Consider the following 15,195-nt stretch of genomic DNA (forward strand, 5'->3'; position numbering starts at 1 on the left):
AGCGTTCATTTTGTGACCTCACAGCATTTTGTGACCTCGGTGCTGCTTCCCTTTTGCTTTTGGTCCTAAAGCCCTCACACTTTGCTAAACAAATGTGGTCCCAAAGGCTTTGGTGCCCCATCCCTGGGAGTGTCCAAGGCCAGGTTGGAGCAACCTGGGCTAGTGGAAGGTGTCCCTGCCCGTGGCAGGGGGTGGGACTGGATTATCATTAAGATCCCTTCCCACCCAAACCATCCTATGATGGTGTGAGCTTGAGGTGGCAGCTGGACTTGTGAGCCTTTATTAAACTCATCAGCTAAATCAGTGTCTCTGACAGTGCCTCGGAGTTAATATCTGAAATGTTGCTTTGGTTTGTTTGAAATGCTTGGCCTTTGGGGCTGTTGGAGGTGATTTCCAGGAATAAGATCTCCATGAGGATCTCCATCTGCTTTGCAGAAGCCCCTGTTTATCAACCAGGGATGTTTTGGCCTGATCTCATCGGGACCTTATAAATCACCAAGTTTTAACTGAGTGTTGATAATAGCCTTTGTTTTGCAAATTATTTCTCGGGAACTGAAAATTCTCCCCCTTGTACCAGAACAATCCTCTGCAACAAAACAACAACAACACACCCCCACCAAAAACGGGGCTTAAATAATGAAGTGGAGGAGGATGAAGTGCTGCAGCTTCAGGCTGCAGTAATAATCCTACAGCACTTTGCAACCCTCCGTCTCAAAGTCTGTGTTTTACAGGCAGATTTTCTCAGAGTGTGTTTTGCTTCCTTGCCTGGTCTCTCACTTTTCCTGATGATTGGGAAAATCTCCTCAGTGCTGTCCCTGCTGGGCTCCTCGCTGGTGTTCTCGCTGGGGTTACTCCCGGCACGATGTGTTAACGGCAGATGCAGCTCTGTCAGATGAATTTTCAATTAGTTTTGATACCCAGCTATTACTATTTTATGTGAATATTATTTTCCTTGGACGGCCCCGGTCTCGGAGGGGAGGGAATTGGAGTTGATATCCCGAAATATATGAATTTCCAGGCAGATGGTGATAGCTCCCAGCTCAGACAGTGGATTGGTGACACGCTGGGGCCTCTTCAGCCCCGTTGCAGAAGCAGCACGTGAAGCTGTGCAGGAGATTTTTTTTTCCCAGCTCTGGAGCCTTGAAGTGATATTTCAACATCCATAAGCTGGATTAAAAGCAATAAAAAATCCTCAGTGGGAGAAGGGAAGACAGAGATTGTTCCATAAGACTGACTTCTCACCTTTTTATTCCTTGCAGAGTCTCAGTGTAGATTGTATTCCTGGCATCCAGTCAGCAGCCACTGGTTGGAGTGGTGGTACTGGGTTTGTACCTGCCCTGTTCCCCCTCCACTAAGTGAGGGAAGAGGGATCCATAATACCTGATTTAATATTTATTTCATATCTTCAATCTTGCCCAGGTTTCCAGCAGGCAGCTCTGACTGAAATGTCTTATTGACCTTCTCCTTGTAATTAGATTTTCCTCTGGTGCAGGGAGAGATGATTGTGCTGAACGAGCCTCCTGCATTCGAAGAATTTGGGCTCTCATGGCAGATATTTTTGATACCTGGAGGATTTGTCTGATGCCTCATCTTCAAAGCTGCAGTTTCCTGGAGCTCGTGGCCACTCTCAGTGCAGATTTAGGTGCTCTCTCATTACTGATAAACCCCAAAGAGCACCAAACGTGCCCTGCTCGGCTCCCAATTTACGAAACTTGTAGGGTTACATAACTGAATTTTCATTCTTTAGCTAAAAATAAAAAATGGAACATAAAAGCTATTTTTATCTTGCTTAATGAGGGCATCTCTGCTTTTATTTCAGCTTTTTTGAGGCATTCCAATGGGAGGAATGGGGATGGTTTAGGAACTTTTGATTGGAGCTGGACGTTGGTTTTCCGCCGTTGTCCATCGAGCAGCAAACGGGTGCATTGCCTGCTCAAAATGACTGTTTCCTTTAAAACCACACCGTTAGCTAATAATGACCATAAAAACAAACAGATTTTGGAGGGTGTCACGCCACCCCTAAATACAACAAAAAGAACTCTTTGCCTTCTAAATATCAAATAATAACCGAGCTCCGAGCGCGGGGCCCCCGTGCTGGATTACACTGAATTATCAGCAGCGCCCACAGCTCCCCGGGCTGAAATCTTGCAGAAAAGCAAGGGTGGCACTTGCTGAGCTGCCACGGGCTCGGGTTTGTTTTTGAAAGCAGTGAAATCAGGTTTGGTGCCTGTTGTAGCTTTGCTTGGCTCCCTGCCCGGCGATAGAGCACAACTCGGAAGAATAGTCACTATTTTAAGGCTCCAGTTTGCTGTATCCTGTTTTTACTTGCTACTCAGTTGTGACTGTTAAGTTTTAAACAGTAAACCTTTGTTCACCAGAAATAGCAAAGTGTTTTCAAACACGGAGCCACAGCCTGTGCATTAAATTTTGGGTCTTTATAATTAGCACTCGATTTATTTATTGGAATTCTGCAAGGTGTGTTCTCGCTGATGCGTCGCCCTCGGACCCCCAGACAGTTCATGTTAATTAATTTCTGGGAGGAAGTTAAATGCAGTTAGTGTGTGAAGAAGTGCTCAGAATAGAACAGAAAAGAAATAAACCAGAAATAAATAAGAAAAAACAACTGCAGCATTAAATGCTGTTCCCTTCTCCCTTCAGCCCTCCTCTTTCTCCGCTAAAATCCCACATTCCACTTTGTTTTCTTTGGGTTCACAGCCATGAAAGGGGTTTGGATTTGAGTGCAGCGTGGATTTGAGGTGGTTTGTGAATATGAAGTGTCTGTTGGGGTGTGAGATCTTTGCACTTTCACATGAATTTTGGAGCCCTCTGGGGGGAGAGGGCCGGGCCCGTGTGCGAGTTTTATAACCCCGTTTCCTCACGGTTTTATGGCCGAGGCGTCTGGGGAGTTGCTCGCAGCTCCTGCAGGAGAATCTAATGGGGCCTTGGAATTTGTAGATGACTCATAACGGGACAAAACAATCCAGTTAAGTGATTTGAGGTCTTAAATAATCTCTTCAGCAGGAAGGTGAAGAAAACATGAACTCATGAGTAATAATTGGCTCTCTTGGAGTGCTAAAAGTGCAGCGCTCGCGGCTTGGCCGGGCCTCAGATGATTCCTGCTCAGCTTTGCTGATCAATACGTGTCTCAGCTCTTATGAATGAGATTTATTTGCCTGCCCTGTAATGCTTTTAGCAAAGTGTGGTTGTGGTGCAGTTGGGACTCGCTGTGATCCGTGTGGGGTGTCCTGGGCAGGGCCAGGAGTTGGACTCGAGGATCCCGGAGGGTCCCTTCCAGCTCGGTGTTTCTGGGACAGGTTTCTCTGGGGTTGGGTTGGAGCAGTGACCTGTTGCACCTCAGCTCTGGGGGGGGGTCAGGGCTGGCTCAGCTTTTTTTGGGTTTGCTTTTTCTCCCGTTCTCTGCTCCACGGGCCACCCAAGTGACCGAGGAGGAGCCCGGGATAGGGCTGCCCCTCAAAAATGGTCCTTGCCTCCCACCTCTCTGCTTCATGGACGTGCTACCTGCCAAAATTCCGTGGTTTTAGCCAGTCCCAAGCCAACCTCGGAATAGGAATGCCTTCCTCAGCTGCCCGGCATCACGGTGGAGACCGGGATAAGGACTTACTCCATCATCTCCTTCCCCCTTGTCAAAGCACTGAATATTCAGATTTGCCTCATTTCAGAGAGGCTTTTTTGCAGCTGCAGGGGCCTCCTGCAGGTGTTCCAGCCTTGGAGAGCTCGGGATTTTCCTGGTAAGTGACTGGAACTGCAGGATACGAGCAGTGCTATCAGGTAACCTTTCACTAATCAGATTTATCAAGCCCCAGGTCAGCTGCCTGGCTGCCCCCTCGCCTCTGCCTGGCAGTTTGCATTGCTCTTAATGATGAAAAGCCCTTCTTCAGATTCCCAGTTTGTTTTTTCGTGGCACCTGGAGGGAGCTCCTGTTTCCTTCCCCGCTCTGTGAGATGGAAGAGCAGGATTCTGCTTCCCCCTCTCTCCAGAGAGCCCCAGTGCTGGGCCCATGTGAGCTGGGACACTCCCAGGCTGCAGCAGAATCCCTTTGCCTCTGCTCCCCGAACGTGTCACCTCCCTTTTTGGTGTTAATCCCTGAAGTTTTGGAGCAAATTCGGGTGTTTTAACACTGCAGCCCTCGAGCAGTGCCTTTGGGAGTGTGCTGGAGCATCCTGGTGGAAATCAGGAGCAGGGCTGGCCTCGTGTTTGCTCTGAGGAAGGAGCTGCTTGTGGAGTGTTTCAGCGTGGCAGAAACAAAGCTGTTGCTCTTTTGTGGCTGCTAAATTCCAATGTATTACAACAGCTTCCTTCCCTAAAAAAAAAAGAAAAAAAGAAACAGAAATGCTTTTTTTTTTGGCCTTTTCCTGCATTTTTGTTCTTACTGGCTGCCTTTGGCTGGCCCGAGAGTCCTGTTTGTGTCCTGACAGGGTGATGGGATAATGGAACAAATACTTGAGAGTGACTGAGCTGACAGTGGTGGGGATGGAGGAGTAAACAATGATGTAGCAGTTCTGGGCCTGGGGGGTCACAGCCAGTTCATACCATATGTCTGCAGTTTGTTTTTTTTCGGGGTAATTTTCACTTAGTTTGTAGTAGACATTTGGCTTCCTGTCCTGGCTTGGTTGGCCCTTTCCCTGCCATCTCCACTGCTCCAGGACACCCAGGGGAGGCCAGAAAGTGGTTGGCAGAGGCAACAAGGGAAACTTTTACTGGGCACTTGTGTTCAAACCTCCACTTTTATGAAAATGAAAACACCACTGACATCCCCAAAAACCCCGCAAACCCTCGCAAAACGTTCTTGTTACAAAGCTGCTGCTGGAATAGTTGAACTCCCAGGCGAGCCAGGCAGAGCAGCTGCTATCACTGTGGATTATACCTTTCCTCTCAACCTCAGCCTTCATTTCCTCTCCCCGCCTTCCTGGGAGGAACAGCTGTGCTTTTGGATCCTCTGCTGCTCTTGGAGCACGCCTGGGAACTGCAGGAAATAAGTGACTTTAGAAATCTGGCTCCAGGGCCTTTCTTCCTGAGTGTGACAGAGGGAGCAACACGAGGGCTCCTCTCTCTTTCTCCGGGATAAAGGAGGCTGTGGAGTCTCCTCCCTTGGCTGGGAAGGGGGTGAAGGAGCTGCCTGTGCTCCTTCCATCCCAGAATTCCCCCCTGTGCCTCCTTCCCTTCCTCCTTGCCGTGAACGGGTGATTATTCCGAGAGAAAAGCCCAGTGTCACTCAGGGAGGAACAGGGATTTCACAGCTCCCTTTTTTCTATCTCCTCACCTCTGGAATTCCAGAGGTTTTTTATCTCCCTCTGTGCTCAGAGTTGGTGTCTTTTATCAAAGAACTTGAACTGCAGCTTCCTGATATTGTGCCTTTTCCTTTGGCAGAGGAGCATGAAATGCCCTGGAAGGCACTGTGGGTTTACACCATAAGGATTATTTCCCCCATTTCAGGGTGTTTTCTGGATTGAAGATAAACTGTTATATACAATCTATACAATAATACACTTATATAATTATATATATTATATAATTATATAATATGCACCTGCTTGGGTGAAAGTATTGATGTTATTACATTGCCCAATGTTAACTTTTAATGACCTGGAAAATTAAGATAAAAGGCTCAAGTTGCAAATCCATCTCTTTGTTCAACTGGGTGCATGGGAATTTTAATCAGTAAAATGTAAATAGTGGAAGTATTTTTAATTATTTGCAGTAAATGGTCAAAACCAGGGCAAAACTGTAAAAACAATCAGCATTCACTTATCAGCTGTAAAAGCATTATATAGATTAAAAAGGCAGGCATTCCAAAAGTCCTCATTCATCTCCTCTCTGTGAGCAGTAGGATATCTTTAATTAATTTATCACATAGCCCCAAAACTGCATCCTCTGCTTGTGAAACTTGTTCTCTGCTCATAACTTCGTGTCTCCTCATTATTGATCCTCATTTTAAGCCCATCTTTAATAAGATTGTGTCTGAAAACCTACTGTAATTAATGAACTTGTGGCCAACACTGAGATTTTCCTTTCCTTGGCTTACTGGGCTTCACTCTCATTGATTTGTGATTCCTTCCTCGTTTAATTAAACAAACCCAGACAGTTTTCGTGGTGGTTTAACACAGGAGCAGTTATTTTAATGTATATTAATTTTAGGAACTGTTGGAGTAGCGAGTGCCCAGCGTTTAAAATTCACATTTTGCTGTGAACTTTGGAATATTAACAGGGAAGGGTTCACTTGAGGGGAAGGAGGAGCCAAACTCCTGGTTGTCAGAGTTGCTAACTGTTGGGGAATTTTTGGCAACTGAAAGAACTATTTTAAGTGACAGTTACAGGGTTAATGAGGTGATTTGTGGCTCGAGGCTGCCTCGCCACTAAATCAAAATTATGTGATTCATTAGGTCCATGTGAAGGTCCCTTTTTTCTTTTTAAGACTCTATTTGCTTTTCTTATCAACATGAGGACTGTGAATGGGGAGAGAGGGAAACAATTCCCCAGGGATTCCACCAGTCTTGAGGGTTTGTTTGACTTGGTGTTTGGTTCAGAAGGAAGCCAGACCAGGGGTTTGGGGAGGCACAGCTTGGCCTGGGATGTTCCTGTTCAGTGTAACATCAAAAATTCCCCTTCTGAGATCAATCCCAACCCATTCCAAAACTCCAGGCCTGAGGATTCCTGTCTGGGGCAGGTCCTGCCTCTGTGGGGGCTGGGGGTGAAAACCTCCCTGAGAAATCCCAGACCTGTCCAAGCAGGGGGGGGGAAACTTTGAACTGATTAGAACAACAGGGATTTACCTTTAATGCAGCCTCTGAAACTTCCAGTTAATCCTTTAAACGGAATTTAATTCCCAATTAAGCTGGAATAATACTTTTCTGCCGTTAATCTGCGCTGGGTGTGCTGAGGGGAAAAGGGAAAATTCAGAAGCAAAGCTTGGTGTGGAAACTGCAAGGCAGCAAAAGAACCCTTATCACTGAGATCTGCCTTCCTGTAGTCATCAGATATCTGGGGCTCTATCAAACGGACACTCCACCCTTTCATTATGAGGATGGGAATCCAATTTTAAAGCATTTTAAAAAGAGACATTTGTAGTGGCTTTGGGTTGACTTACCAAATCTTCCACCTGAGTTCTGGCCACGAGTTTTGTAAATTGGCCCAGAATCCTTTTGTGAAGAATTTCTCCAATTTATTTATTTTTTAATAAATTCTCCCTTTGGTTCCCATCTGCGTGTTTTGGACGCTCAGAAAGGCTGGAGGAAAACTGGATTTGGATTTAGGGATGTGTTCCTTTCTTGTGGTTTTTATTTTTTTTAAATTGTATAACTTGAATCTCTCCCTACCAACACATCTGTGTGTCCAGCAAACCTGAACCCAAAGGGAAAAATCGAGGTGGTTATATAAATGCTCACATAAAAGATTTTTAATGATTCAATTGGATTTTAAAGAAAAAAAAAATGAGGATTTTGAGTAAGAGAAACTCCGGTGGAGGGAGAATTACGGATTCAGTTTGGATCTGTCGTTTGGGAAACATTTTTTCTGAACAAGAAAGCCAAGCAGAAATCAAGTGGTTTAACAAGCAAAAGCTGTTTCCTTACCAAAAACTTCCTTGGGAAAGGGCTGGAATATTTAGCAGTATTTTCAGCTGTCAAGGAGCTGTTTTCTTGGCCACGTAACCCAGAAATGGCAGAGCTGTGATGCAGAGTCACCGAGCTCTCATGGTTCAAGAAATTAATAAATCTGGAGAACACTAAGTAATTCCTTATCACCCTCCAGTATCTAAATTCACAGGGAATCCAAGTTGCACTAATTGAATCCAACCCCAGGAGAGAGCAGGGGAGTCCTCGGGAGGCTCGTTAACATTTGGAGAGGAACCGGAATTTGTCTGTTCGGAAAAGGCTTTTTTTTGGTCGATTTTCTTTGAAAATCAACCCCCTCCTAAAACCTCCAGTTGTGCAGTGGACTGGATCCACCTCACGAGGCGGTTGGAGAGGAGAAGGAAGGGTCACTTTAGTCACAACATCTTGTTTTCCTGGGGGTGGGAAACCCTGGAAAAGTTTGCCCGGAGAAGCTGCGGCCGCCCCACCCCTGGGGTTGCCCAAGGAGCAACCTCCTCTAGTGAAGGTGCCCCTGCCCGTGGATGATCTTGAAGGTCCTTCCAACCCAAGCCCTTCTTGGGGGGTGTGATTTCCAGAGCTGCTTTCCCCCGTGCTCAGCTCCCTCCCATCAGATCAAAGCACCACCACGAGATCTGGACTCTCTTTTTTCTCGCTGAGAAAGGCAAACACGAACTGCTTTGCCTCGAGGTTTCCTGTCAGAGTGACAGGAGGGGCTCTGTAACATTTAAAAATGCCTTTTTTTTCTTTTTTTGGTTTTGTTTTTTTTCCCCAGAAGTTGCTCAGGACACCTCACACTTGATCTTCCCAGATTGCAAGTGGCAGTTGTTGATGGGCTCCAATAAGCGGCTCCTGGAAGGCAGGAGAGGAGCAAACACAGCCCCCCTCGCCCCGGTGTCGTGATGGATGAGAGCAATAACAGCCAGCAGCTCTCTGGGTTCTGGCACACAACCCCCCCAGTGTTTATGGGAAGGAGAGTTGCTAAAATTGATGGGCCAGCAGAGCCATTCCACGGGCTCCTCTCGGTTCCCTGGCCCCTGTGTTCCCTCATTTCCACGTTAAAGTGCAGCAGGAAGACAAATGGTCGTGACCTCCCCTGTCCTGGGGTGCTTTGAGGTGGGTACAGAGCGAGGGGAAGCCAAAATATTAAAAAAACATCAAGCCCCCCCCCTCCTCCCCGGGTGCCTTTCGGAGCTGCTTGAAAGGAAACCAACACCTGTTGAAATAGTTACTTCAACGTTTGGCCCAAATCCCAAACAAGCCTTTTTTTTGTTGTTTTTTTTTTTTTTTTTTTTTTTTTTTTTTTCCCCCTTCTTTTAACAACAAAAACATATGTAGGGGCCAGGGAAAAAGCACAGCTAGTTCTGATATTGTGCTTTTTGTGCTCTGCAGCTCCGAGCTGGAGGGGCTGTGACTCATTCAGTGAGACCAGCACAGTGTTTCTCTTCCTTCCACGTCTCGCTGGGTTGGATTTGTGGGGCAAATCCACACTAAAAGCACCGAGGGGGGGCTTTTCCTGCTCCTGAGGTGGGATGTTCCTGAGCCATTTGGGATTCTTCACACTGGGAATGTTTCCTAAGGCTTGGGGCTGAGGGGGAAAGCAGCTCTGAAAATCACACCGACCAAGAAGGGGCTGGGTTGGAGGGACCTTGAAGATCTGCCCTCTTGGGAAGGAAAAAACCCATCAGCCACTTAGTGACTGGTGTCTTGCTTGAATAGTTGAGGCTTTTGAGAGCTCCTGGTCAAAGGCTGGACATGATCTTGGGAGTCTTTTCCAACCTGAATAATTCTGTGGTCCATGGAGAGGTTTCTTCTCCACGAGTCGTCTCCTAAACTGGGGATCAGTTCAGTCCCTCAGTTGGAGCAGAGATTGGAACTGTCTGTGTAGCTGGAAATTGGTGTCTTCCAGGGAAAATTCTGGGAATAAAAGGGTGTTTGAGTTTTCTAGGGAGAGTTTGAACATCAGAGAAATGTGTGCACTGTTGTCCTCCAGGGTGATCTGGATTTCTCCTCCTCTGTTCAGGGACTACTCCAGTATAATATTCCTCCCTGGGAGGGTGGGGAGGCCCTGGTTGCCCCATCCCTGGAAGTGTCCAAGGCCAGGTTGGAGCAGCCTGGGCTGGTGGAAGGTGTCCCTGCCCACGGCAGGGGGTTGGAACTCCGTGACCTTTTAAGATCCTTCCAAGCCAAACCATTCTGGGATTCTGTGATCCGTGTGTTCACCCCGAAGTGTTGGGGTGATAGAAACAGGCTGGTCCCTTTGTGTCCATCCTGTCAGCACCCCTGAGCACCCTGAGCACCCTTTATGTGAGCTCAGCTCTTTGCAGCTTTAATTGGAGTTTCTGGAGCCCTTGGAAGAGGCATCACTGAGAGCAGGGGGGGTGTGGGTCAGGTGGTGGCAAATTCTGCTTGGCAAATAAAACAGGCCTTTGGGGTGTTAAATCCCAGGTGTTGAGTGGCCACAGCACAGAACTGAGTGAGGATTTCGTTTGAATATTGGTGCTACTGAACTGAAAAAAAATGGAGAAGTAAAAGATCAATCAGGATTAATCCAAAGTCATGGATTTCACGAAGGAGTTTTCAGCCTTTCTGAAGGAAGTGACAGTGAAAGTAGGTTGATGTGTGAGTAGAAAAGAACCATTTTTCTCTCTTGCACACTTTTTTGCACACCAGAATTGTCTGTGACCATGGGCAGATATCCTGGAATGTTTTCAGTGGAGAGGTGACACTCAGGACTGGATACCTGTAACTTAGTGACACTTTGCAGACCATCACCTTCATTTCCATGTTTCCCTGGTGGTTTGGTTTTCCTTTGGGGTTTTCTTTGAAAGCCTCTCTGCCTTTTCTTTGCAGACCTGTCTCTGCCCTTTCTCCAGGGCTTTTCCTGGAGCAAGAAAGCAGAGCAGTGTGGAGGAGGTTTGCCATTCCCTGGGATCCACGCTCGGATCCGCGCTGGTTAGGGATGGTTTCCCTTCTCAGTTGTGTCAGTTCAAACAGTTCCAATCATATTTTTCCTCCTCCTTTGTTTTTTTTTCTTTTCAGCTACAGCTGCAGAAAACCCAGTATTTGCAACTGGGCCAGAGTCGTGGCCAGTACTACGGTGGCTCTCTGCCAAATGTGAATCAGATTGGGAACAGTGCCATGGATCTCCCCTTCCAGGTGAGTCCAGGGGGGGTTCCTTTGCATTTGTGGACTCATTCCGTGCCTGGGTGCTGGGTCAGAACCCTCAGCACAGCCCCCTGCTTTAAGAACTCTTTGCTCCTTTGGCAATTGGGATTGTGGGGATGGTTCTGTGTGGGGTTGGGAGGCTTTTGGGTCAGGAACGCTCCGAGTGATGCAATTCCTTTGTCAGGGAATATCCAGGGGGCGTGGGGTGGGGTGTTTTTGCTCAGTACCAAATTCCTGAGGAAATCTCTGTAAATTCAAGCAAACTGGAAGCAAGTTCAGGTGATGTGGAGCCTGCTGGGAGCTGCTGGTGGGGTGTGTGTTCCCTGGGAGTGATCCTGGGAGAGGAGAAGGGCAGTGGGACACAAAGTGGTAGCAGAACAGTCCCTTTTTTTTGGGCTGGCTGAGGAGGAAGCTTTGAGGTGTCCTGGCTGTCTTTGTGACTCCAGAGTGACTCCAGAAACAGAAAATCAGTGTTTTAGGTGAACATTTTGCTGTTTGAAGCACGTCTGGACAGGAGATGTTGTACATGGATCCTCTGAGCACTCTGATTTCTGTAATTAGTTGATTCAGGGCGCTCAAAATAATTAACATTTCTGCGTCAGTTTTCCTTTTTTGAGCAGTAACAGTTACAGTTCAGCTCACAAGGATGTGGTAAGAAGGAAATCTTGCAGTTTGTGGTTTTCTGATGAAGGGCTGGTTAATAAATGTGGAGAAACTCGCTGACCTGCCTGTTGAAATAGGTGGAGACAACTGAATTTGGGCAGGTTAACAGCTTGAACCTTGGGCAGGAGGAGAAGCAAAAGCCTGTTTTAATCTGGTTGCCTCTTGGGAATACAGTGCAGGGCTTGGGAGTGAAGTCCTTGGGGTTACTCCACATCTCTCTTCCAAGATTTTCCCTTTAACTCCTTGTTAGGGAGGTTCAGAGTTCCTGTTCCTTTTAAGCAATAGTATTTCAGTATTTCTGAAATAGCATTTCAGTGCTTTTCTGGTGGTTACTGCATACACTGTTTTACTCCTGAACTGACAAAGGGAATATCCCCAAATTTCCCAATGACTGGAGGAGGACACACAGACAAAACTCCAGGGGGTTGTAGATTTTTTTTTTCACACACACATAGAAAAAATACAAAACTCCAGGGGTTTAGGGATTTTTTATACACACACACACATATATAGAAAAAAATACAAAACTCCAGGGGTTTAGAGATTTTTCACACACACACATTATAGAAAAAATACAAAACTCCAGGAGTTTAGAGATTTTTCACACACACACACATATATAGAAAAAATACAAAACTCCAGGGGTTTAGAGATTTTTTTCACACACACACACACACACATAGAAAAAATACAAAACTCCAGGAGTTTAGAGATTTTTCACACACACACACATATATAGAAAAAATACAAAACTCCAGGGGTTTAGAGATTTTTTTCACACACACACACACATAGAAAAAATGCCAAACTCCAAGGATTTATAGATTTTTCACACACACACACACAGAGAAAAAAATCCAAAATTTATGTTGTCCCTGATAACAAACAGTGAGAAGCAACAACACAAACCCCTGTGTTTGCATGAGTGGTGAGTTCTTCCCTTCCCCAAACCTTAAGTTAAAAACACTGGAGATTTTTTTTTTTTATTATTATTTTTTTAAGTTAAAAAGAAGAATTCCGAGGCGAAGAGCCTGAGAGTGGTTTGTTGTGTCTGCTGTGGGAGCGCTGGTGTCTGAGCATGTTGGTTCTTTGATTTACAGCACAACGGAGCTCTGGCAGAAGCCTTTGGAGCAGTTCCTGTCTCTTTGGTAAACAAGCATTTAGGTTTGTGCAAATACGTATTTAGGACTGGCCCTGTTTGCCCAGGTCGATACGTATTTCAGCACAGCCCCACTGCTCTGCTCTGCACAGCATCTCTCGGGCAGGAGTCCTGCCCTGGCCCCCCAAGCCAGGGGTCTGGCCCTGCATCCCAGGCCGGAACGGGCGTCGGAATTCCCGGCCAGGCTCCCTCCCTGGCCTTGCTGCCCTGTGATTCCCTGAGATTCCCTGAGATTCCCTGAGATTCCCTGTGAGTGATTCCCTTGGGGCACACAGGCTTGGCCTGGGGGTTCAGCGAGCTCTGAGCATGTGCATGTGTGAAAGGCCGTGGGGAATGAGTTCCCAAATCCTGCTTGGCACCGGGAGGCTCTGGAATATGAACGGTCGTAGGTCCCCCCACTCCTCCTTCCCCCTCATCCACCTCCTTGGCTTCATTCCTGAAGTCTTGACCAATCCCAAAAGGACACTGTTGTAGAGCTCGGAGCTTTTTCCTTCCTGTCTGTATTTACCTGCTTTTTTTGATGGTTTGTGGGGTTTTGGGGTCTGGTCTCAAACCCTTTAATGTTTTCCAGGGAAGTGAAACACTTCTGCTTCTTCGTTTTCCCAATAAAATCGATGCTCAGATCTGTTTTTTGGTTTTGTTTTTGTTTTTAAATCCACTTTTTAAATTACAGTTAAACATCTCTTGCCCTGCTGGGGTTGGGATTTTAATCAGGGAACGTTGTCCTGGTGTTGGGCCCAGAGGAAGTTTTATGGGAAGCCAGACCTGTTGCAGGTGACATCCAGAAGTGTTTTCTGTTTCCCTGAGTCAGGGATTCACTTGGGATCTTTGCTCCTGGAAAGCCAGAGGGCACCATTGCCCCCAGGTTCCTCACCCTATAAACTGTAGCTGGAACACGCTCCATGTTTATTTATTCCACTGCTGCACTCAAATGAGACTTTTGCTGGGTTTTTAATAAGGAGGTTGTGCCAAAAAAAAAAAGGCAAACCACAAGAAATAACTATTTTTACGTTCAATTTTTTGTCTCCTATGCATTGGCTTCCTTTTGAATTCCAGGTGAGGGCTGCATTCCGTGTGCTTTGGGCTGCCTGCTCCTTTTTTTAGCAGCACCGTGGTGAGACCACTGACAAGGAAATTGCTTTTCCTGTTGACCTTCCAAGCACGTCTTTGCAAATTTTGCTGCCTTTTGGGCTCGCAGGGCTGTGGCAACAGTGCAAGGAGGAGCTGGAGACCTTTTGTTGGCTTGGAATTATAAATATTCCCAGTTCTGTGCGGGGACAGAGCTAGATTGTCGTGTGGTGTTTGCAGCAGAGATTAAACCACCGTGTTTTATTTCAAATGACTTAAAAAATTGAGATTCCACTTAAGATTTCTCAACCTTCGTCCGAGAAAGCGAAAAGTCTGATCCTGAGGGCTGAGAGTGCATTAAAAAGTCACTGTGCTCCTTTCCAGCCCCAGGTTGACTTAAATATTCTGCTGCACAGAAAGTGTTGGCCTTGAAATGAAAAAATAAACACCACAACCGCTCTGCCTCCATTTCTGTTAACACAGGCTGTGTGTGCAGAGAGGGTGAGGAGAGAAGAAGGGTTCGGAGGAGCAGAAAGGCTCGTTAAGAAGTTACTACAAACAAAGCTTTTAAAAATAAATGTAAAGCTTTTTTGGAAAAGAATCATTTCAAACAGCCAAAGCTGACACTTGGAAAAAAAAAGAAAAAAAAAAAGAAAGAAAAACCAGAAGAGCTGAATGTGGGAGCCAGATGGTTCCCTGGCTTGGCAGACAGGACAGTGCATTTGCCACGTGCAGCACCTGAATGGAGGAGGAGGAAATTTTGGATTTCCAAACAGATGGTGTTGAGGGACTCAGCAAAGCTGTTCACATTGGCAAGGAGTGGAAAACTGGGGAGGTTTGGTTTTTTTTCCCCCCCTCAGAGACCCATAAATTGCCGGTGGAGGACGAGCGGAGATCGACCCCTCGGTACTTCCTTTGCCCCCCCCCAGGTATACGCAGGGAAGGGCTTTGGAAAATGTGGGAGTTTTCCAGTTTAGCCTGGGAATTCATCTTCCCCTGTCCTTTCTCTGCTGTCCTCATCCTCTGAAATATTTGCTGACAGGTCTCCACTGATAAGAGCCCAGGTGGGACCGTCCCACCCCGGGTCCCGGAGGGAGCCGAGAGTAACCTCGGAAATATCAGACGCCGTCGCTTTTTTCTAGACAGAGGAGGAAGGAAACTGCTTTTCTTTTGCTTTTCATTCTCTCAGTGTCCCCTTAAAATAATTCCCAGAGGGAGGGGTGAAAGGAAGCCCCGAGAGCAGGCGGCGCGTTCGGAATGTCGGACTCGCCGCGCGTCTCCTTCCTGCGTCTCCTGCCCGTGGGGTCGGCATGTTCCTTCTGGATGCACCCTGCATGCTGCACCCAGGGCATGTGGACACAGCTGGCAGCTCCCTGCCACCCTCACACGGGGGTTTTAGGGATAGGGAGGCCTGAGAGCTGATCTAGGAGAGGGCAGGTCCAGCATGGTCCCCCTCTGGAAGGACAGCCTTGGCCATCCTTCCAACCACGGAGGGGAACGTTGCCGTGATGACACTTGTCCAGATCTTGT

General features: G+C 46.9%; 1 protein-coding gene across 8 annotated transcripts in view; it reads left to right on the forward strand.

Annotated features, from left to right (window-relative positions):
* CRTC1 (CREB regulated transcription coactivator 1) overlaps nucleotides 1–15,195 on the forward strand; it is a 41,431-nt gene that overhangs the window by 6,806 nt on the left and 19,430 nt on the right. For 7 of the 8 annotated variants that reach the window (XM_027723374.2, XM_039388567.1, XM_039388568.1 and 4 more), the window contains exon 2: nucleotides 10,650–10,766. In XM_027723374.2, coding sequence (XP_027579175.1) covers nucleotides 10,650–10,766 — 117 coding nt within the window. Of the gene's footprint in view, nucleotides 1–10,649; nucleotides 10,767–12,538; nucleotides 12,587–15,195 lie in introns of all 8 variants that reach the window. The other variant, XM_027723367.2, reaches the window with a different exon arrangement.

The sequence above is a fragment of the Pipra filicauda genome, unplaced genomic scaffold (assembly GCF_003945595.2).
Source record: "Pipra filicauda isolate LSUMZ 115617 unplaced genomic scaffold, ASM394559v2 scaffold667_size348046_pilon, whole genome shotgun sequence".
Classification (NCBI taxonomy): domain Eukaryota; kingdom Metazoa; phylum Chordata; class Aves; order Passeriformes; family Pipridae; genus Pipra; species Pipra filicauda.